General features: G+C 52.6%; 1 protein-coding gene and 1 long non-coding RNA gene across 2 annotated transcripts; one reads left to right on the forward strand and one right to left on the reverse strand.

The window, feature by feature from the left end:
* Positions 1 to 501: 501 nt before the first annotated feature.
* LOC130704791 (uncharacterized) lies at positions 502 to 5,001 on the reverse strand. The gene is made up of 3 exons (XR_009005277.1): positions 4,868 to 5,001; positions 3,318 to 3,467; positions 502 to 1,379 (listed from the first exon to the last, which is right to left on the reverse strand). It is a non-coding gene; the product is annotated as an uncharacterized LOC130704791 (long non-coding RNA).
* A 273-nt stretch (positions 5,002 to 5,274) lies between these two features.
* Positions 5,275 to 9,265, forward strand: PRR18 (proline rich 18). Its single transcript, XM_057528239.1, has 2 exons — positions 5,275 to 5,405; positions 5,503 to 9,265. Exon 2 carries the CDS (start codon positions 5,534 to 5,536, stop codon positions 6,323 to 6,325), a length of 792 nt encoding a protein of 263 aa, XP_057384222.1. The 5' UTR covers positions 5,275 to 5,405; positions 5,503 to 5,533; the 3' UTR covers positions 6,326 to 9,265.
* The last annotated feature ends 8,265 nt before the right edge of the window (positions 9,266 to 17,530 follow it).

The raw sequence follows: 17,530 nt of genomic DNA on the forward strand, positions 1-17,530 counted from the left end.
AGGGGTGCAGTCACACAGAAGGGTTCCGCCCTGAGAAAGCACACTCACCTGTGGGTAATGTGGGCGGCGAGGCCCCAGCGAGTCACACCTGCCCAGGTGACAGCAGCGGTGCCTCCACAGGGCCGCTCGGACCGCTGCTTTTCTGTCCTCCACCCCGATTTCTTTCACTCCACCAGGACTGCAGCCACCTAACTCCATTTCTCCAGGTTAGTTTCCCGGGAGCATCCGCTGGCCCGGGGTTTCTAAGAAAGCGTTCATCAGCACACACGTTCCGAGCACAGGATAAATAAGACTTACAGCTCCTGCTTCTCCCTGCCCTATGGGAAGACTCTTTAAGTACATTTCATACATCTAAAAACCTGAGCTTTGCAAGAAAAAGGGGTAATATAAACTGAAGGCATATCATTTTTAATAGTACAGCTTGTGACTTTTCTTCCTGTATGATCTCATGTTTTTATTTGCTTCCCTTTTTTCCAGGTTGTTACAAGAAGGAACCAAGTATTAAGTTTTGCTTTCAAAGAGGAGGACATGATGATGGTTGGCGACATCGGAGGGGGGTTCCTTGTGCCGTCTGGCAGGCAGTGTAGCAGTTCTCAGTGTGGCCCAGGCCAGCGACATGCCTGGGCGTCCCGGAGACCCTTTTAGGGTCCACGTTGGTAATTACCCCAAGACACTGCACTGTTCACTCTACCGTGAGTGCACAGCAGAGTCACGAGGCTGTGGGCGTGCGATCGCACAGGGATGGAGCACAGAGCCCGCCACTCATCTCTGACTTGTTTGTTTTAGAAAATATTATTTTCATTAAATGTATTAGTAAACATTTTTTATAAGTCTCGGTTTAAACTTTTTTTAAAAAAATCCTTAAGCCAACTTTTTTCATTATTATTAACTAAGTTATTTTTGGCTGCGTTGGGTCTTCGTTGCTGCGCGTGGGCTTTCTCCACTTGTGGCGGGCAGGTACTACTCTTCATTGCAGTCTAGGCGCGCGGGCTTCAGTAGTTGTGGCGCACGGGCTTAGTTGCTCCGTGGCATGTGGGATCTTCCCAGACCAGGGCTCGAACCCATGTTCCCTGCATTGGCAGGTGGATTCTCAACCACTGCGCCACCAGGGAAGCCCCTCGGTTTAAATTCTTAACAAGGTTAACATCAGTAGATAGAGGCCACAGAACAGAAGCTCTTTGGGTCCTGAGAGCGTAAAGGGGTCTTGAGACCCACTGGCGCTGAGTGGCGAGCGTGCTCTGGGCTCTCACTCCCTGGACGGGTCTCGCCCCCGCCATGCTGTGGGGCTACTTGGGTAAACCTTGGTTTCTTCATCTGTAAAATGCAAGTGTTCCTGAGTCTTCTCTCATAAGACTCTCAAGAGGTTTCAATGCAGTAATCTAGATAAAAGCGTATTATTATCTTAATGATGGGAAAAAAGAAAGACTAAAGCAAATAATATCTGAACAATTTCCTAAATGTTTTCTACTCGCAAAGGCTTTCACAGTAACAGACCAGTGTCAGAAGGAGAAATGGAGGTGTTTTCCAGCTATTGGCCAAATTCTCTATGTCTCAGTAATAAAATAGGATTTTTAAAACTAGAATGAGCTTTCCATGTTTTAAAATTCAGATTTAGTTTTAGTTCTAGATGTTGGATCTAGAACATTTACTTCTCGCTCTATTAAGTAAACTGCTTTGAATCAAAATATAGAAATGGGAAGAGGGTGTAACTGGAAAAATAAGATTGATTTATTTTCCTTTTTGAAATTTTTCTGAACATTGAAGTATATGCCTTAGTAGAACCAAGAACCTAAAAAGTTAATGAGGAAAATGAAACATTTCTTGAAATGATGGCTGATTTCCTGGTATTATGGTGCGATCACTGGCTGTAGTTTAATCACCTGGTAACTCCGTGGTGATGACCAGTTGATCACAACATGTCTGTGTGATAAATAGCACACGTCCATTTTGGATGTATCTGTGGGTCCAGGTGTGAAGTGGGAGCATGTCTACAGCCCTTATTTGCAGAGCGGGGTCATCGTACCACAGCCTCCATAATTTTCAGTTCAGTTTCAAACCTGTGGACCAGTAACCTTCTATAATTTTACTTGGGCCTGGATATACTCTTCTTGGTATTTTATTTTAATGATTGAAATATTTTCTGCATTTATTTTACTCATCCTGGAAATATTTTAAAGGGTTGTTACAGTGAAAAGTCTTTGTCCACACACTGACTCTGCTACAATAGTAGGAGAAAAAATTATCATTAATTTCCAAACGGTGGAAAAGTATTGTCATAGTTTATTTGAAATTTGAAAATAGAATAAATGTAATTTGAAAATTAAATATCATAAGTAAAAAATGTGGACAGTTCAAATACATATATTTGATTTTTCCTTTCAAATTAACCAGCTTATTTGAAATAGTAAATTTCATATCCTCGAGGTGAAATGTAATCATCGTGTATTTTGGAGATCAACTTTTGTACTCTGGTGATCCCAGAAACATGTTTGTGAAACTGATAAGCTTATCACAGTATTCTAGTGCTAAGTTTTACTATTTAATATATAAACAGTTTATCCCCAATGTTGTGTTCTGGGCTTGTTATGCAAAATCCTATGTAGATTACAAATTAAATTGGACTATATTTCTTGACTAACCCCTTTTCCATCTGAACGTAAGTTTGGCAATCTTCTCCTGGTGTGACTTGCCTTACTGGTAACTGTCACCGGCTAGCAACTCAACCAAACAGAATGTGTAAATAGATTCTTTAACAGCCAGCTGCCCGTGACAGCGCCGAGACCCAGCGCCGAGACCCGTGCTGTCTTCCCAGCCTCCCTCCCAGGCCCTTGCTGGGGTTTCTAGTCTCTGATTTTCGAGGGGCTGGAGGTTTCAGGTAGAAGAGTTCGCTGGCAGGGACCAGGGATGCTGTCATTTGGGTGCTTTAGCAGAGTCTGCGGGCCGGAGTCCCTTCAGAAATGCTAACTCCCCTGTGGTTCCTGGGACCGCAGACCACCCGCCACGAGGCACAGGAACTCCTCTTCCCCCACGGGTGGGGGCGAAGATGGGGCCTTCAGCGGGGAGGGGGCAGAGGAATGCCCTTCCGACTTGGGCGGGTGATGGGGGGCGGGCCCTCAGCATTTACTCTCCTGCCTCAGAGGTCTGGCAGGTTGTAGCCTCCCAAGTCCCCAAGCTTCTGGGCTGGGACAAGATATGGGGGGACTGGGAGAATCCCAGTGACCAGTCTGGTCGGATGTGCTGGGCAAACTGAGGACTCTCACTTTCTCTTGGGGGAAAGTGCCCAGTCTCTACTGGTGTGGGTGGTGGAGGCTACTTACCCCCATCGCCCCTGCCCAAAGACTGTCCTCTTCTTTAGTGTGATGGCTCAGACGCGGCTCTGGAAACCCATTGCTGGGACTGAGGCTCGTGTCCATCCCGTTGGAGCCGTGTGTTGTTGGGAGGTGTTTCCGCACCTAAGCCCCCATTTTCTAGTAGATTGGAAATAGTCAGAGGGGTCAGGAGAGTGCCTGCCACGTAGCACGTCAATCACATCCCTTAGCTGTTATGAGATGCCAATCCACACTCACCTCCGACCCTCACCCTTCAACTGTCATTACTTCTGAAGCATCCTAAGAATTAGGAAATCGGAAGGAGAGAAACCCAGTCGCGGATACAGTTACAGCTTTGGAACTGCTGGGGTCCCTACTCAAATCGCTGGGCATCCGGCTCCCGCTGGGCTGTGCCCGCAGAAGTGGTACCATAGCCCCCTCCTCGTCCTCCCGCCTTCAGTCCCCCCGCCTTCACTGGCTTCACCTCATCTCCTGCCCTCTGCGCTCCTGGCAGGAGTGTCCACCTGCTGCCACGGCTAGCATAACTAGTCCACACCCACCCAGCAATACCTGGAATAAAATGCATATGTGATTTCGGGACCCACGACACAGACATCTTATGACCTCAACGGTCTCAAACGTATTCTCCCAGGGCTATGGAAGGAGACAGGTTGCCTTGAGGCCCTGGTGGGGAAGGGAAGAAGGTCCGTGAGAGGAAGGACAGCAGGGAGCCGTGTCTGGAAGCTGTGTTTGCATATTTTATGGAGAAGAGGTAAACGGGGTGGGGGGGGGTAGTTTTGAGGGTTCTGGTGGAGATGATGGGGCCTAAACCTACCCCCGCCCCCAGCCGTCATGAGAAATGTTTCTGGCCACCTATCAAGTTTCCTTCTTGCTGTGCCTGACCCAGTGGGGACACGTGAGAGTGGGCAGGGGGGAAAGTGGCCGGTGCCCTCGTGGCCACCGACCGCAGGGAGGAGCCGGTGCTACAACAGGAGCGTGCGGAGAGCTGGGCGGGGCCGCTGGGGCCCTTGGTCACATACGAGTTTACCCACATCTGAATGCTCTTACCTAAGCTGGGGCCGCACCCCACACAACCTACTTACGTTCTGGGTTAGCCCAGAAAAGCATATCCTATGGAAAATGTTTTTTGCGGATCTAAACAACCGACAGTTCTCCATAAGCAATGCAGGGACTGCTTGTATGAAACTTTGACTTTATGACGTATTGCTCTGTAATGATTCACTGAATTATTCATGTATTCAACAAACGTTTGAATATCGTAGGAGTGTTTTCGTGTCTCTACCACTAGAATCCAAGTTGACAGTGAAGCTGTCTCATTCATTCTGAACCACTGTTGCAGCAATAAATACTCTCCTTTGCTCACAGGAATCACTCCTGAAAAGAACTTAATGTCTGGTATTTCCTATATCATGATTTAACTGAAACTGGCCTATTTTGCCGAAAACTAGGTTTTTAATTTTAAAATGACTGTCTTTCAGCAGTGGCATCATCCTATAAAAACAAAAGCAGGACGATTCCCTGAAATGTCTTTTCCCCACCTCTGAGCTCCAGCCAGCTTTCTCCTCCGACACCGGACTGCGAGGCCGGCCCGGCCAGAGGTACCACCCGCCGCCGCCGCCGCCGCCGCCTTGCCCACCATCTTACAGGCACCGAGAGGCTGCTCAGGATTTTCTCTCCAACGTGCAAGGACTCCGCCTAGGGCTTAGGACACGCCCGGTTCTCCCCGCCTCTGGTGGATTAAAACTAGCCCCTGGCGGTGGAAGGCCAGCTGGGGAGCCTCGCCCGGTCCAGTCGCTCGTGACACCAGCCGGGCGCAGCGGCTCCTCGCCCCGCCGCGTCCTCGGCCACCGCGCTCGGCTCCTCCTCCCGCCGGCGCGTCTGGCTTGGCGTGGCCCGGGCGGCCGGTGCAGTGCCCGCCGTGCCGGGCGAGGAGACCCGAGTCGGGGCAGCGCCCCCGGCCCCGGAAGGGAGGGAGGGAGGAAGGAGGGAAGGAAGGAGGGAGGGGTGCCGTGGCGTGAAGCCCTGGGTGTGGGCGCCGGGACGTGAGGAAGCCGGAGATGCTGCGGCCGGACCGAGGTGGGTGCGGAGCGAGGACGAGGGCCCGACCCCGGCCACCCACGGGGAGGGCGCCGGGCCCCGCGCACCGAGACTAAAGTCGCCCCTCTCCTTCCAGGGCGCTGACGACCCGCCGGCCGGGCAGCACCATGCCGTTCCCGCCCCTGCCGCCGCCGCCGCCCACCCCGGGCCCGGGGGTCCCCGCCGCGCGCCCGCCGCCCCGGAAGCCGGCCGCCCCCCGCAAGGCGGCCGTGCCCGCCTGCGCCCCGCCGGGGCCCTTGCCGCCCGCCGCGGCCGCGGAGAAGAAGAGGCGGCCCCCCGAGCGACCCCCGGTGCTGCTGTCCAGCTCCTGGCCCTCCGCCACCCTGAAGAGGCCGCCGGCCCGCCGCGCCCCCGGCCCGGCCTCCCCGCGCGCCCCGGCCCCGTGCGCGCCCCGGCCGGCAGGCTCCGGCGACGGCCCCGCGGGGGCCGCCACCTCCGGGGCCGGGCCCGACGCCGCCCTGCGCTTCTCCCTGAGCCTCACGCCCGAGGCCGTGCTGGTCATCCAGCGGCGCCACCTGGAGAAGCAGCTGCTGGCGCGGCCCCGTCGGGCGGCGCCCGCGCCCTCGGCCGACGCCGGGCGCCCGCTCGCCCCCTGCCCCCGGGCCCGGGCCGCAGGCCTCGGCCGCCGGCCGCCCCTGCCCGGCGCCCCGCTGCTGCCCGGCGGCCTGCAGGGCCCCGACCCCGGCCCGCGGCCCGCGGACCTGCGGCCGCTGCTCAAGGTGTCGCTGCTCAACGAGCGGCACAAGTACGACGACGTGGAGTACGAGGAGGAGGCCGCGGCCGCCGACGAGGGCCTGGTGCGCAAGTGCACCGAGTGGCTGCGCGGCGTGGAGTCGGCGGCCGCCGCGCGCGACCGGGCGGGGCCCCTGGACGCGCTGCCGCACCTGAGCTCGCTGTGACCGCGCCCCGGGGACACTCGGCCTCGCTGACGCCCCCGCGCCCCTCCCGGGAGCCCAGGGGCCCCCGCGGGACACGGCCTGCCTCGCCGACCCCGCGGCCCACCTGCCGCACGCCGGGGCCTGCGGGCCTGCCTTCTGCACCTGCGGGCCTTTTCCACGCCCACAGGTGTCCTCGGGGCTCGTGGCGGGGGCGGGGGGTGAGCGGGAGTGAAGGTGCCTGTCAGCTCCCACTCCTAAGGTTCGCGTAGGTCCCGGAGACCCTCCGCGGGGCGCGGGCCCCTGTCTGTGGGTGTCGCTCTGCGGGTGCGCGACGCCAGGTGCCCTGGTCCGAGCAGTAGGTGACAGCCACGTGTGGGTGCGGGGCAACCAGGAGGGTGGCCGTCTGGTGCAGAGCTGGACACGGTGCTGCGCTTAGAATTTTGTTTCTCCTGAGTAGAAACATGTCCCGGGGAATGCAAGGTCTGGGGGCTCAAGTGAACCGAACTTCCCAACGGGAAGGGGGAGGCTAGTGACCGCCAGGAAGGTCCGCCTGGAGAGTGGGCGCTGTGCCGGGCACAGTGCTCTGCGGTCACAACACCGACTCGTGGGGGCTTTCGAGCCCACGTACACACTTACACACGCACACTCACACATGCTTACCCTCACACACACGCACTCAGCTCTCACACTCACATACTCGTGCTCTCACGCACACTTACACACCTCACACTCATGCTCCTACGTGCACACATGCTCACACGTCCTCACACTGGTTCACATACATGCTCTTGCCCGCAATGCTCTCTCCACTCACAAACCTCACACGCGCGCGCACACAAGACTTTCTGAAGCACAGCTGCGGGAATTGTTTTCAGCGTCTGGGGGAAGGTGTGAGCCAGAGCGAGGCTCGGCTTCTGGAAAATGCATCCTCTGTACTTGAAGGGCTGCTCACAAATGTCTTTTGTGCTACAGAAAGGAAGGGTAGCCAGAGGAAGGGGGCAAAGTGCAGAGCTGGACCCAGACGCAGGACAAGATGTGCCTGGCCAGAGAGCCACTTGTTTAGGGAGAAAGTGGGGAGTGCAGAGCAGATGGGTGTGTTTTCAGTATCTTTAATCGCTGTGTGAAAATCAGTGACATGGTGGCTTTGTACAGTTGTATACAGTGATTTGAGAAAAGGAAATTATTTGAACAAAGGGTGAGACTCCGCTGCCTTTCAGGAGTCATACCCTTCCCCACTAACTCCAGGCTGATTTCTAGATTTTTTTTTCCATGCATCTATTTCACTCGAAGGTTGAGAAGGGGGGAAAATGTTATAATCAGATAAAGCTGGTTAGAGAAGAGTGTAATGTATTACCTCAATTTTGGACTTATTTTGTAAAAGTTAATAACTAGCTTAATGTTTATCTCAGACTTTAATGTGTCAAGTCGATTATATTTACATTGAAGCTTTACATTTTTAAAAACCAGTTTGTATTTTTCTTGTGGAGATCTCTGCTCTAATCTCGCTCTCTCGTGCCAGGCACAAATGTAGGTAGACACGGAACATCTAATTTTGTGGGAGCTAGATCAGCCGCCAGATGAGATGCAAAACCAAATACCCCATCCACTGAATAGCTTGCCTCCTGTTTGAATGCACAGAGCTAGACTGTCTTTTATTTTAAATGAGTGTATTACTACCAGAGAGGCAAAGTCAGCAATCGTTCGGAGGTGAAATTAAGACACGTGTCTCGTGAATGCTCCGGGCGCCCCCGGTGGCGTCTGCAGAGCTGGGTCCTGGGGGAGAAATGAAAGCTTGTTCTGGACATCAACCAGCAGGTTGAGAGTGAACTGTGAGATCAAGGTGGGCAGAGTCGTAACTTGGTCTCTTTTGCACTTAGTGCAAATACCGGTGATTAAGAGGCCCAGGGTCCTGCCCATCGTGACAATAACATTTTAAAGACTTTCCTAAAGGAATCGATGTTTGCAGAGTGTCTTTCTGCGTCTGCCCGTGTGTGTCTGGGTCCTGCTGCTGGTCATGCGTGGTCTCTGTGCCCCTGTGTTATCCTTTGTTTCCCTCTCCTCATCCTACCCCCTTCTCTGGGCTCCTAGCCCCATCTCGCTCTTAACCGGCCGCGGTAAGACACCACGCACATTTTTCTCCCTTGCGACGTCGGTTAGAGTTGTGTGCCTTGTTCTTCACTTTAAAAGCAGATGTGTGGAACATTTAGATTATGCTGGTTGACGGACGACCCTCAGTAAAAAGTGAGAAAGGTTCTACACCTGACACGTGATGTCTGTTCATGTTGTAACTGATGTTTTGAGGATGTTTTCTAAGTCACTGCGCTGCAGCTTCTTAATGCTTAAATAAAGGAGAAATTTGATGACTGTATTTCTTTTTAGGAGGATATTAAACAGTGGTCAGGAAGAGATCTCCGAGGTATTTAGAGGTCTTCTGAGGGAATTCCCTGGCGGTCCAGTGGTTAGGACTTGGCGCTTTCACTGCCGAGGGTGAAGGTTCGATCCCTGGTCAGGGAACTAAGATCCCACAAGCTGCGCAGCGAGGCCAAATAAATAAATAAATAAATAAAGTTCATCTGAGATGGTCTCTCCGTGGTGCTGCCCCACCTGGGGCTCTGGAATTTCCAGGGGTTGGCAAAGGGTCATCGGCCTTAATTACTGCCAGCAGTGACCAGGATTTTAATAATTCTAATGCTAGTCAAAGAGTATTGTAATAAGGTTGGCAACAGTACTTAACCTCCTGTCATGTCACAGACCCCCCCCATGAAAGCTATATTCAAATATACTCCTAAGAATGTGTTGCAGAGCGTCTTGCTGGAAAGCAGATGCGTCTTTTCCGGAAATAGCAGATGCCGGAAATCAGAAACTTCAGTTTTGTGGTTTCACGAGAAATGATACAATTCTGTGGAAGGAAGGTGGTGATCTGTGGGATCTGGTTATATTAAACTGACTCTGAAATTGTAATTTTGTACCTTTGATGTTAGCATGGAAATTTCCACCAACTGTGAAATGAGCAGTAAAAACACTTGCGTGTTACAGACCTGCACACAAACGCCTTGTCACCAGTGAGGTGCCCAGAGTGGCCTGGTTCAGACCAGCATTGCCTTTGTCCAGATGCTGACCGGGGAAGAGGGCTGCCGTTCCCGTGGCCTGGCATGGTGGCCCTGTGCTCAGCTTAGAGACTGAGCACCTCCCCAGCGTGGTCCAGGAGAATGTTCATTTGGAGGTTAAAGGTGGCCCAAGGAGCCTTCCAGCCTGCTGTTCTTTGTCAGCCATCTCTCATTACATTTCTGCATCTCCATCTCTTAAGTGTTATGGGATAAGAGGACACGGTGGATCCTGGGACGGATTATGCTGAGGTGTGTGTGAAGCATTTGGGACCACATGGTACGTCCCCAGCTCAAGGTCAGCTGTAATTACTACTTCAAAGAATCTTTACTCACCAAAAACATGATTCTCTGGCACTTATGTGTGCAAAATCAAAACCCTCCCTGGCTACAGTATTCTGAGATTTTTCTCTCTAACCATTTAATGCACATGTGTGGCGAGGGCTAAAGATTTATTTCCCTGAGGAGTTTAAAATAAAAACCTGTCTTGTGGTGCCCCTCCTTATTTCAGACTTACTTCAGGCTGAACACAAAATTTAGCTCTGAGCTTCCTGGTAGCAGAGGCAAAATTTTAAGTAGTGAGCTGTTAATTTCCATACCTAATAACAAGACACACTAACACATTACAAGAGACAAACGTTTTCTTAGAGAAAACTATTTCTGTGTTATGTATATATTTGTATTACATACAATATGGTAGACCGAATCCTTAAATGCAGTTTCCAGAAGATGCATAAATGTTCTTCATATTACTCTTAGTTCTTAATGAAAGCCAATGGGATAATTCAGTTGCATCCTCTCTCATGTTGGGCCATCCCACCTGATGGAGGTGGATTATATGGAAATCTGCAAAAAAAAAATAATAGAGAATCTTTAGGAAGTAGTTTTAGATCTGCTTAACTATTTAGCAACAACTAGCCTAAAACACCAGAAAATTGTCTGCAAATCAGTTCCCAAGCTTTTTGGTCTCAAGACCAAAACTTTTAAACATATTATGCTTGAAAGTTATTGAAGGAGGCCAAAGAGCTTAAATCTATGTAGATTATATTTCTATCAATACTTCTTGTATTAGAAATATAAGCCAAGACCCTAGAAGAATCTGGGGACCCTCAGAAGCCCCTGGAGCCCGCTTTGAGAACCACTCGTTTCCACCATGTGTATCATCAGTTCCTGCTGCCTGTCATCCCTGCGGGGGGTGGAGGCCTACGTCTGAAACCCTGGGGAAGCACTTGAAGACAGACCATCCAGACCCCATCTAGACGTCCTAATTCAGCAGACCTCAGGCGGGGCCGGCTCAGACGGCAGGACCAGCTTCGGGGCAGCTCGGGGCCCAGCAGCCTCAGACGGCAGCTCTCGTGGGCTCTTGCTCCAGCAGAAGGGGACCCGGCAGCCGCGTGGTCTGCAGGGACCACCGTGGGCGACTTCAGGCCGACTGCGTGACGCCACCACTGCCGCAGCCCTTCCGCGTTCTGAAACCCACGTGCGGTGTTAGGTTCCCTCTGCCTGAAGTGGCCGCGGCGCGCTCTGCCTGGTGGAGACGCACGGGAGTAGACAGAGCCGGGCCTTGCGGCCTCTGCGGATTCCCGGAGGGGCCGCCCCACGTGCCCCACGTGGGGCCTCCGCAAGTAGGAGGCTCGGGGTGCAGCGCCGGCTGCAAGGACACAGCAGACTTCTCTCTCTCTGCAGATGTAGAAAATGAGTCCTAGAGGGGAAAGCAGCTCACACCAGCACCTGTACCACCACCCCGTCGTAGAGCTGACCTCATACCCAGGTCTCCGGATTCAACTTCTTAACCTTCTCACAGAGGGTCTAGTGAGTGTGGAGGGCACGTGGGCGAGCGTCGGGAGGACCCTCACACGATCCCCCTTCCAGGAACCTCCCTCGGTCGGTTTTGGGAATCTTGAATTTTCCATGGAGCATAGATTTAAAACCTTTTATAGGCAAAGATCACACCAGAAATCAACAAAGTAGGACACTAACAATAGAGAAAACTTACAAAGCCCTAAGTTGGTTCTTTTTAAAGATTAGTTAAAATGAGGGACTGGGGCTTCCCTGGTGGCGCAGTGGCTGAGAATCTGCCTGCCAACGCAGGGGACACGGGTTCAAGCCCTGGTCTGGGAAGATCCCACATGCCGCGGAGCAGCTGGGCTCCTGAGCCACAATTACTGAGCCTGCGCGTCTGGAGCCTGTGCTCCGCAACAAGAGAGGCCGCGATGGTGAGAGGCCCGCGCACCGCGATGAAGAGTGGCCCCCGCTTGCCGCAACTAGAGAAAGCCCTCGCACAGAAACGAAGACCCAACACAGCCATAAATAAATAAGTAAGTAAATAAGTAAATAAATAAATATAAAAATGAGGGACGTCCCTGGCAGTCCAGTGGTTTAGACGCCGAGCTTCCACAGCAGGGGGCGCGGGTTCGAACCCTGGTCCGGGAACTAAGATCCTGCATGCCGTGCAGCGTGACCACCAAAAAAAAAAAAAAAAAAAAAAAAGCGTCTAGTGTGACTGATCAAGAGGAAAAAAAAAAAAAAGCACAAATTGCCAAGATCAGAAATAAGAGGAGGGATTTAACTGCAATCTCACAGATTTTAAAAGGGCAGTCAAACCGGGAGACAGAAGGAGTCCTGCCTTCCCACCCACCGCCCACAGTGCTGGTCAGAGCAGGCGCTAGCCAAGGTGTTCTCTTAGTGTTTATTAGTGTTGGGTGTTTATTTTAGAAAACGTTCCTTTCCAAGGTCAATATCTAGTTTGCCAAACAGTAAAAACAGCTGATATTTGCATGTCTGAGGCATAAATGTTTATTTTGCATTGTGATTCATTTGGATGCAAGGAGGATTTTGCTTGTTTCCTTAAGCAAAAGATTAAACAGAAAGCCTCCAACATACAGTCACAAATACGCTGGAAAAAATAACTTCCCTTTTGCAGGGAGAGCCTGGTTTGCGGGCCATGTCATTCACAGTGTGGGGCCTCTCCTGGGCATTCCCCCTCTCTTCCCCGGGGCCGCCCGGGCTCACCCTTCCCCCACAGCAGGCTGTGCTCTGTCGAGCCACTGGGTTTAGTCTTTGCCCTGGTCCCTGGTGCTGTGGATCCGCCTGCCTGCAGCCCTGTTTTGCCTTTTTATTGCATCAATAACAACACTAGCCTTCATTTTAGCGCTCTTACATTTATCACCAATTTGGATGAAACTCTTTGGCCAATTTTCTAGACAAAAGGGGCACCTGTGATGTGTCCCAAGCACTCAGGTATGAGTGGCAGCAACCAAACTGTGGCCAGTGCCCCACGGGTGCTGGGGCGGCAGAGGGGGGTGCAGGAGGAGGGGTGCCCTCCTGGGCAGTGCACAGGCCAGGCCCCCTCCCGCCCCTCCCCCCGGCTGCTGTGTCCCACGCCCACAGGGAAGCATCCAGGAAGTCTGCCCGGGACGCCTCCTGACCTGGACTCACGAGTTAGTTTCACTCTGTAGTTTCACGAGTCGGGGCGGCTGCACCCTCCCAGTTACGATGCTTGTGAGGTGTTACAGTCACCTGAGACCCTCGGGTGTGTCACACAGCGGAGAGGTTGGGATGGGGTGACGTGGGCTCCAGGCCAAAAACATGAAAACCTTCTCCCAGGGACTTGCTGAACAGGCGCTCTTAGAAGAAACCAACTTTCTGGGTGAAAGAGAAAGCAGACCCTGAGGGAGACTCAGTGACCCTGAGGGTCTCTGTGTCCAGGTGTCACACAGTGATGCCGGTGGGCTGGCAGCACCAAGCCCAGTGCCTGGCCCACCCCTGGTCCCCACGTTCTCAGTGACCTCTTCGGTCACTGCCTTCCCGGCTCCCCCCTCTGGACCAGGGCGATGGGAGCTCCGGCCGGGGGACCGGGCCTGGCACGTGGTGACGTGGTGCTCGCCTTCATTGGGCACAGACCCCTGAACATGACCCCGCTGACCGCAGCGCCGCACCAGCAGAGAAGGCCCAGCCAGAGAGTTCTGGAACAATCTCTGAGTGGTGGGGACAGGCCTTCCAACAAAGGGCTCACTCATGACCAAGCACAGCCAGTACCCACTGCTGTGCTGTCCCGGGGCCTGCAGAGAAACACCACGGGTGATGGGAGGGCCAACGACAGACAATCAGATGATTTCATCCTTGTTATAAAGCACAGCTGTCCTGGGCAGACTGGCCGGCGGGCGCCCACCGCCCCACGGTCGAAGCCACGTTAAGGAGATTGTTTCACCCGCGTTCCTCACTTTCCGTCTCCACAGAAGGGGTGTCTGAAAGTCAGGGGTACTTTTTCAAGGACGCCTGTCTGTTCTCAGAGCCGAGTAGCTCCTGGCAGAAATTACACCCGCTCTTCCACTAACAGCAGAATATTTGACCAAATTTTAGAAAAAATGCCCTCAAAATGTTAAATATGCAGCACAAAGAGAAGGGACCCCTCGTGGGTAGAAAGGGAAGACGAACAGACGTCCGGACAAAAACGGAATTGTGATTACATGAGTGAGTGATGCTTCGCCATTTGTGGTCTTCTAGCTGCACTGACCTTTGTTCTAGAATCACCAGTAGATCCTCGTTAGGAAAGTAAATGAGCTGGGAAATGGCTGGAGTCGGCCTGGTGTACGCTGCCCCGCCCCGCCCCGGCACTGAGCTAAGCGTGCACGCGCTTACTGTCAGTGGCGTGAAGATTCTAGCTCTGCCCTAAAACGCAGATAAGTCTACATACAGCTGTGCGTGCAAGGCCAACAGGAGGTGGCCCGTTTGCTCCAGGACAAGCGGTGGGATTTTTTCTCCCGGTGCGGTGGCGGGGGGTGGGGGGGTGGGGTGGGGGTAGGGGGTTGGGGGGTAACATGATGCACCTGAGGAGGTGGAGGGTGGGCAGAGCGGAAGGACCGGGAGAGACGGGAGGCAGGATCCGGGCAGCGGGGTCCACTGTCGCTGTCGTGTCTGCCAGCCCTGCAGCAGGGGCAGGAGAAAGCCGGTGAGCAGGGAGGGGGTGGGCCCACCGGGGACGGGCTTTGTAATGCGCCCAGGGGTCCCCGTGGCCCACCCTCCTGGGCAGTGCACAGGCCAGGCCCCCTCCAAAACCTCCCTTGTGCTCGTCCTCAGGGTCCGAGCAAACCCTCCAAAGCTTAAGACAGTTCTGATTCTTCTCTAAGGGAAGCACCCTCAGAGTCCGTTTTTAAGGAAACACACCCAAATCAGTACCATGACATCATTGTTCAAACATATATTTGAGCGTAAGACATGTTTGGGGGCCCCATTCACGGGAGGGGCGTGAACAGAAGCTCCGTGCACGCCTGCTGGCGGGCTGCCCGCCTTGGAGCACGAACAGCACATGTGTTCAGATGCTGGCCCACTGGCCGGGGTGACTGGTATGTCCCGGGCGGCTCTTTCCTTCTACACAACAGCACAGTGAGGCTGGCTGTGCCTCAGAGCCCCGACTGTCCGTTAGCTCTGAAGAACCATGAACATCCCCCACGGAACCGCAGAGAAGGAAGGGCTTGTTCGCTCAGCTGGGGCCGCAGAGCCCACTGTTTCCAGAACGTGACTGCTGACTCTGGTCGGTATCGTTGCTCGTTCAAGAGATCAGGAGCCCCGGGCTCAGTACCGTGGTTGCCCACCCAGGGCACGTGCCACCGTGATGTGCTGGTCCTACCAGGGGCACACCCAGGGGTCTTTGGGGGGCCTTGAACGGGTCACGCAGATTTACTCCTGGCACCGCTGAGCTGTGAGTGGTGTGCTCTAGTGGGTTATGCTGGCCTGGCTCATGTTCATTTCCGGGTGGTGCTGGAAGGACCCAGAAGCTGTCCCACGTACCGCCTGCAATCCCAGATACGTGATGGAGACAGCAATTCCCCCACGTCAACTGAACAGCAGGCATCGCACGGGAGGGTGATTCAGTCACAGCTTGCTTTATCAGATTTTTAAAAATTATAAAATTACACATGCTGATCGTGACCAAAGATACCAGATGCTTAAAGAAAAAGTTAGGAGTCCGTGTCCCCAGGATGAACCCAGACTGGGTTCCTTCCAGCTTTCTCCACTCGACCTCAGGTTTGCTGTTATCTCTGCCGCTGGGGATACTACACTGCGCCTTTTGCAAAATTAAAAAAACTGAAGACAGGTGAAATTATGTGTTTTTCTTTTTTAAAAAAGCTTATTAAAAACATTCATCTGATACTAGAAAAAAAGACTCCCCCATTTGCCCATCAAAAGACTTTGATGGTTACAGATGTGACTCAAAGGGGCCCCGGGACCCAGCCATGAGTCACCAAAACCCTACGCAAACGTGCTGGTGGTTGTCAAGGTCTCAGCCACTGGGATGCAAACTGCCAGGACAGCGGGCTGTTTGAACAGCTGCCCTGGCCGTACTTCCCTGGGGGCCTCATCCGCACCTGTCGGAGGAGATGGAGGGGAATGCAGTTGCACCATCACCACACGCACCAACACCAGGCTTTGCAGGGACGTTCTGCTTCACTGAGATTCTTCCCCTACGTTGACTTTACTTCTGGTTGGGAGAAATCGAGGGCCACTGCCCAGGTCAGGCATCTTTCATTTTTCTTCCTCCTCTTGTCTCCTCTGCCGGCTGGAAGGATCCAGAAGGCCCCGAAGTACTCCTCCATAGTAGCCTCTTCCAGCTCATTGCAAATAAATAAGGGATGCTTCAGTGCACAGTAAACACAAAGGGAGGAAATGATCGCCTTTATTCAGAATTCTCTCTGTGTCTTGGTCAAATAATAATATCTTAAAATAACAAAACCACAATAAAGAATGAGCCCAGGGCAGAGTACATACCTGAGCTTGTGGATTAAAGCCACCATGGAAACGATCGTAAACAGGAAAACCTCTCCCAAGGTCTCCACGGTCCCGACTTCTCAAGAAGTTGGTTTTATTTGTATATCAACTAATTGGACTGCAGAACCCTCTTCATTTGGCTTTTCCTTTCTCAAAAAACTTAGTATCTTATAAAAGCTTACGATCAAGTACACAGTTTATAATTTACAGTGAACAGAAATACTAGCTTTCCCCGCATAGCTATGCAATATTAAAAACAAAAAAATAAAAGATCAGTTGGGAGCAAAGAAGAAGGGAAGGCTCCCTGTGATCGCGTGATCTTGGTCAAAAAGATTAATTCTCTCTTGTCGTCCCTTTTCTTATTTTCTTCAAGCAGGGAAAGAAATAAGATTTAAGCAAAAGTATTTCATGCATTATGTGCTTGGAATTAAATATCAGTTCAAATTTGAACACTGCTGTGGTTCAAATTTAAATTGGGGTTTAATTCTAAGGATGAAAGAGTTTGGATTAACCCTTCCCTAATCTTCCTGTTGCTTTGGAAGTCAGGAAGAACCACGTTTTTCCCCTGAATTAAGATCTGAAGGCCCTGACTGGCCTTCTCAACTCCTATAAATGCATTTATTCATACTGTACTCACATTTAACTCCCACCTTAAGTGTGAGGGTCCGAGGAGATTTTAAAGGACAGATGCTAACGTAGGGGCTGGGGCTGGGAGCTGCTCCGCGCAGGCGCCTGGCTCTGCCCCTCAGGGCTGTCCTAGAGCGGGCAGTTCAACGCCTGGGGCCCCCTTCAGGTCAGGGTCACCCCCAGCGGCTCTCCCACTGCGCTCGTGCTAATGAAAGCAGACGTCACTGTCACACTTGACATCTCAGTGCCACCTCCAAGCTGGAGCCGTCCCCGCACCCCCAGCAGAGTTACCTCCCTTTCTGCCCCGCTCTCCCCTGACGTGGGCCGTATTCTGCCTTGAGTTGGAACTATTTTTGCACCGTTCTCTTCTCCCCTCTTAGACACATCCCCGCCGAGGGCAGGAGCTGAGAAGCTGTGATTCATCGCTACAACCAATACCGGTCCTGTGACACTTGCTTGAATGTTGTCAGTGTGTAAAAATGCCTCTTGAATGAGTGAATAGTGAATGAGTGAGTGAATGCCTTTTGATTAAATGAGCAATCCATCTGGCTCAATTCACTAATCAGAAATCGTTCATACAACCCCCATAAAAGGGGACTCGGATTCTCCTTTCTCAGCACATGGAGAAATCTACAGACAGGTAGGACCACTGAGCAAACGCTTCCGGAGAATCAGGAATGAAACGGTGTTGCTCTGTTCACTCAGTTTTCTACCCACTAGTTCCGAC

Source organism: Balaenoptera acutorostrata, chromosome 14 (assembly GCF_949987535.1).
Source record: "Balaenoptera acutorostrata chromosome 14, mBalAcu1.1, whole genome shotgun sequence".
NCBI classification, from domain to species: Eukaryota; Metazoa; Chordata; class Mammalia; order Artiodactyla; family Balaenopteridae; genus Balaenoptera; species Balaenoptera acutorostrata.

Bases quoted from the DNA above. Each gene is read 5' to 3' on its own strand.
- PRR18 (XM_057528239.1), top strand. From the start codon at position 5,534: ATGCCGTTCCCGCCCCTGCCGCCGCCGCCGCCCACCCCGGGCCCGGGG.